Source organism: Scomber scombrus, chromosome 15 (genome assembly GCF_963691925.1).
Source record: "Scomber scombrus chromosome 15, fScoSco1.1, whole genome shotgun sequence".
NCBI classification, from domain to species: Eukaryota; Metazoa; Chordata; class Actinopteri; order Scombriformes; family Scombridae; genus Scomber; species Scomber scombrus.
Window position 1 is genome coordinate 22,070,522 of NC_084984.1, and position 6,093 is coordinate 22,076,614.

At 39.6% G+C, this 6,093-nt stretch overlaps 1 protein-coding gene across 1 annotated transcript; it reads right to left on the reverse strand.

The window, feature by feature from the left end:
• Window positions 1–2,665: 2,665 nt before the first annotated feature.
• Window positions 2,666–5,672, reverse strand: si:ch211-222n4.2 (uncharacterized protein LOC101885505 homolog). Its single transcript, XM_062434188.1, has 7 exons — window positions 5,381–5,672; window positions 4,586–4,633; window positions 4,097–4,214; window positions 3,406–3,601; window positions 3,187–3,287; window positions 3,021–3,080; window positions 2,666–2,812 (listed from the first exon to the last, which is right to left on the reverse strand). Exons 1-7 carry the CDS (start codon window positions 5,670–5,672, stop codon window positions 2,686–2,688), a joined length of 942 nt encoding a protein of 313 aa, XP_062290172.1. The 3' UTR covers window positions 2,666–2,685.
• Window positions 5,673–6,093: the final 421 nt, after the last annotated feature.

Genomic DNA, 6,093 nt, shown 5'->3' on the forward strand with positions numbered 1-6,093 from the left:
ACCACCATCTGGTGGGTGCAACTGTTTCATTTTTATTTGAACTTTAAGCTACAGTTTTGCACATGTTTCATTGTAGACTGTTGCAAGAGATGTAATAACAATTTGAAAGACACAGGAGCTGTGTAGCACAACTGTAACCATAAGCTGTCTGCATACAGAAAAAAAGCATGCAATGATGACAATTCCTGCTAAGGGTTAAGAGGGTATCCTGGCCACTCCTCTGATTTTACTTCTGGGAGTGAAAGTAGTGTCCCTCAAGCTCAGGATTACTTTAGTAACCATTAATCCCTGTAAGGCTATTACTACTGCTTTAAGAATGTGCCTCATGGCCTGGGCTATATGAGGGAACTGCACTGTGATTGGTTCAAATTGCAAATAGAAAAGACATGGACACTCATTGCAATTGCAGTGGATTTTGTTAAACATCATATCTATTATCTAATCAAACACATTTATGTTGGCAAATAATTTCTTCAGAATTTCCATGGCACAAATGAATAATCATGATCATAACAAGGCAGGGAAAGGTGGGGGTTTGTCTGCCCCACCTGGCTGCCTGCAGTTCTTAACCTGCCCTACTTTGTTGCACAACTACAAGCTAAGTTTTGAGTCATATTAGGAAGCCAGGCCAGATGAGTTTAAATGTACTGACTTCCACATTGCTCTGCGCCATCTCACTGATACATGTTTACATGACTGAGCATAGTTTTATTGGGGGAATTTAAGTCAACAGGAATATTGTGTACAGGATGATGGTTTATTTATTAACTGTATCTCGTTCTTAATATGTTAACCTTCACTGAGGAGTGTTAATAAAAGAACTGTTAAAATGAAGCCTGGAAGCCCCATTATTATGATTTTTAATTGATTTGTGTGAAAATTAAATAGCAGGCCTCCCATGTGGCTCTGTGTCTTTCTGTATCAGATGGTCCCATTCCCTTTGTAAAAGTGAACATTTGTGAGTATATTTATATCAGTATGGGTATGATAATATATTTATGCTATCAAATTATATTATCCTAATGTGTTTGTAATGACCTGATCTGCTGGTAATGGGCTTCAAGGGTGTTCAATCAAGCCCTGGATCATTGATCAGGTGCATCCGTAGAGTAACCCATATATAAGGTGACCCATAATTCATGCCTCATTTTGCATTGAGTCCAACATTCGCTGAAACATTTGCACTCTATTCACTTCTGCACATTTTATTCACTGTCTGCGCTGGCCTATAATGTAATGTGACAAATTCAGACTCTATTCTGAATGCTTTTTCTGTTCTCTGTGTGCAAGTCCTTCTCTGCTCCACTTAACATGCATAACATTGTAGGAGATTTTCACACACACAGCTGGTGGAAAGTTCATACAGATACAGTGGGACAATGTTGCAAGTCAGTGTAGCAAAGGCTCTGAACCACAGAGCTGCCACTTCCCTGTGTTGTCCTCGTTTACTTCAGTTTTTCATTAAACATTCACAAGAAGTGCAGTTGATTCAAGAAAGAAAAATGATGGCAGTTGGGTCCGTACTCAACTTATATTTAATATGGGAGTTTTATGGTTCACAGATAAGTTACTATGCAAGTATGCAGCGTTTGCACTATATGCATATTGTATTTGTGCATTACGCACATTATTACACTGAATCTGACTTCTTCAACGAGAGTGAATACAGAAAATGGAGCTCATGAAGGAGGAAATGCTGACACGCAAGCCATACTGTAGCAGGATCATAATCAGACTTTAGTAAACAGAGAGGTTTCTTCAAATGTATTTGTCCAAATAAACAACACAAAGAACACTTTTGATTTGTTAATGAAGGAAACTCTGCTGTAATAATCACAGTTGTATATTGCTTGGTCTGGGATGTCTGTAATGTTGAAACAACAAGTGAAAGATATTTTCCTTTCTTCATCCTGAATAAGTAACACAACATTTAAAATGAATGACGATAAAACTGGATCTGGAACATACTGTTATTGAAGTGCTGTGATGATAACATAGTTTATTGGTTGGTGAACCTTATTAAAGGTTAAAAGCTCTTACTATAATAATATATTGCAGAACTTATCACTCCGTTGAGGTATAAGCTCTGTTGGCACAGATAAACTTCAACATTTTTATTATCAGATGCTTGTTTTTTGCCAACTTATATTGTGTAAGAAAATGAGAAGAAAAAAAACAACTCAAGGACGGTACAATTGTGTGTTTAGGCAATTTATTCGATTTTTTTGTGTTGTGTGTGCCCTGCTGAGTTGTAGGTGTGTGGCTAATGACACTCAGCCAGTTAAAGCATGAAACTGTTCCATACAATATAACAATGTATTGTAAAAAGTGCCAGAGAGATAATTAACTTGGAGATGCAGCGGTCTCCGAGTGTGCAACAAATATAAATTGTTTTTACCATTCCTGGGCTAGATTTGAGACACTCTGTCCTGTCCTTGTCTCTTTGTGTAGGAAACTGAACACTTTGAAGTCTACGCACCATCATCTTTGTTTTATACCTTTTAATAAATATGATTTGTTCATTTGAGAACCTTTCACTATTCAAGATCTTCCCAAGACTTCAAATGGATATCTGTTACTGAGAATTTATATTCATTTGTGACTAAGGGTTTTCAGAACAACAGTGAAAAGACCCAGTCCTGAGGTGGATGTACAGTAGCTGACACTGTGGTAGTTTTGATCCTGTCACCGCACCGTCCTTTTGAAACGGTCTCTCTGCACAGCCCGAGTCCTCCTCTGTCTCTCTGCAATGTTGGGACCTAAGCTCTGTTTCAGTGCTGGGAAGATCACCCCAGAGTGAGAGTGTCCAGGCCTGGGAAAAGAAATAAAGGATTTAAGCAGAAGGGTCCGAGATGGCTTTCTGAGATGAGTGGCATCATGAAACATTTCTATCACGGTTTAAAGTTGTAGTTGTGCAACTTATTACACTGAAACCAACCAAGCTAAATTATTCAGGGTTAAAATACACATGCAGGTAAGTGGATAGAATAATAAAATTACAAAGTAACAGATTTACATACGGTTTTTCTGGGAGTGTTTGCAGACCAAGTTTTGGAAATTTCTTTTCTTCTGAAGATTTGCTGAAAAGTAGAAAGTAGAAAAAACTTCAACACAACTGTGCTTGTGTTTTATATGGATACTATATATTGGTGATGAAAGAAATTATCATGTTCTCTGTAACTTTACCGGGTTCCATCAACAAGGTAGGTCTTGGTCAGAATATAGTTTTCTGGGGTGATTTTCTTGCTCAGCACAATGTCTCTCAGCAATGCCTTCACACGTATAATCTAGATCACACACAGTTGTCGCAAAGTTATAAAATATTAATTTCCACAGAAATGCTGTATTCTTAAGACTGGAAAATAAATATATTTTGACAAGTATTGTTTGATGACAGGTACTTACTTCCTGAGACTGCAAACTGTTAGCATTGTAGAGCTGTCGGATGATGACCTCACACTCCTGCAGTGTGGGAGCACGCGGTGGATGGAACGCACTGCTGTGAATTCGTAGAGGCTGTAATGAGGTGATGAGGCCCCCCTTTGGTTCTGAGCCATGGTCCTGCTTGGAAGATCCAAGAATTTCGCTGCACTCTCCAATGCTTCTCCCCAGTGGCCAGTGAGATAATATCAATTAAAACTAACATACAAACTGTTAGAGGCAGTTTCAGTTATAAACGACTGGTTGCTGCACCTACAAGTTTGAGACAGACTGAGACTCAGATGTATTCAAAGGCTTTGTTTGTGTGACAAGACCAGATGGTGGACTTAAGAGACACTTCTTCATTGTGTCTAAACATGTGACTTAAACAACAATTCCTCATTTTTAAACGAAGATAACTTTAAAGTAATCCTGGCCGCATTACAGCTCAGTGGCACAAACATCTGAGCTCACTGAATGATCCTATTACAGTAGCATTGACAAAAAAAGCCTCTACCTTTTTTTGTCATCATATCTATATTCCTAATAATTTTGTCTCTCACTATTTCCTTGACTGTGAACATCATCTGAGAAAAAGCGCCATAATCATTCAAAAAATATGAGCACACTATATCAGTATTGCGGTAGGAAGCAGTTTTTCTGGGTGGACATTCACCTTAGTGTCTGGTCCTGTAAGGGTCGTGTGTCCTGCAGCTGTTCCTCCAGGTAGATTCCTGTACGCTCTTCACTTCCCTGAGTGGGTGGTCTTATGCTTGGTCGACTGTGTATCGGCCCTAGAATAAAGAGCACCCAAAACAAAGATATAAAGAATTTGTTTAATGCTGTGCTTGAAGTGTTATCTGGTAGGCTACCTTCCAGCTTAAAATTAACCTAGCATGAGCCACTTATATCTAAAACACAGACTATCTATTCTGGGGATGCTTCTAAACAAAGGTTATATGACAATGTGCCCATTGTGAGGTAACAGTAATTTGTCAACTGTCAAAACTTTGAAATACTGTTTCTACCAAAGCAGCATCCCTTTAATTACTGGATGTTGCTAGCAATGCTTTAAGGTAATATTAGATTTAGAAAATATCATAAGAAAGATCAAATCATGCATAGCAGGGCGTACAAACAGCATTAAATCAGGACTACATCTTACCTTTTCTACTTGACCTGGGAGCCTCCATTATCAGCTTATATTGCAAATCTGCAATATCCATATTAAGATAATTTTAGTGTATGATACACATTAGAGAGGCACACAAGATGCACAATCTTGCAACACAGTCCCGGCAAACAGCCCATGTATCCATAGAGGCCTGACTGCTGTGACAGTGTGAGGACAGATGACAAGAGAGTCTCTTTGGAGGATAATGATGTGTGGTTATATGGAACAGCATGTGGCCTGTTCTGTAAAGTGACACCAGATCTGTCCACCTCCTACTGACAAAAACCACTCACCTTTCATTTTCCCCACTCAAAAACACTGGAGTTGCTATGCAACCACCTTACCTAGATTGTATGTCTTTATTTTCAGCACCTTATCAGGAGTCAGTCAGGTGCAGTCAATAACTTAAATTCATTACATAACGGGTTACTGAGTTCACACCTTATATATGGAAAATAATGCTTACAATCAAGGGGTTCTCCTTTCCAGGTGTCACTTGCCTATAAATGAGTCGAATCATTGATGATTACTAAGCAAAAACTTGCCACCGAAGCCCTCTATCCTTTTATTTCCTCTTTTGTATTTTCTCCCTTCTGTAATAATGTGCATTGTAATTAATAAGAATAAACTAATCTCAAGGCATAATTTAGTAGCAAACCAGCATGAAATATTTTACTGGCCACTAGTTCAATCATTAACAATTATATATATATCATTTATGTTAGTTTTCCAAAATGATTACATTACATCAGCTATCATTTTCCTATCCAACACTGCTTTTTTCACCTTTATTCTCCCGCCTGAGATACTCTATTTCTGCATGGAGCTTTTCAAGAGTGTCCTTGTGTTGCTGCTGCAGGAACTGGATATTCCTCTGCAACGATGCGACGCGGGGGTCCGATTGTCCGTGACAGGACAACTCCGGCTCTCTCACCACTCTTCTGTCCGCCGCAGAGACAGCAGGCAGTGGCTGCAGCTGGTTCTCCGATAAACGTCGCGGAGAACAAGGCTTCCCGAGACGCCCAACTCGGCTCCATTGTGGCAAATGGCGCACAGGTGGAAGATTCTTACTTGACATCGCTTTGTCTGGCTAACGAGCCATTCGAGCCTCTTTTTTTTTTGCTATCAAGGCAGCGACTACTTGTTTCCACACGAACTAAGTTAGCAACCAAACTAGCACCGTTGGTTAACTGTGTTTCCTCTCACCATTGTATTCCAGTGTGCACAGGTTGTTATTCGACAAAAACTACTTGTTAGTTAAAGTCTGTCGTTTGTAAACAGCTTAAGAGCCTTAAATTACTTTTGCACTCACTTGACATGCGCCCCATTTGTACACAACGTTGCCGTGACAACAGCCTTTCCTCTCAGGGCAGACTGCTTCTAAGCCCCGCCTACTGGGTAGGATGGCCAACCAATCACAGGCGGCTGCACGTTTAAATATAATCGTTTGATTGGTAGAGCTTCTTGGGGGCGGTGCTCAGTTTCAGGGTCAATTGATG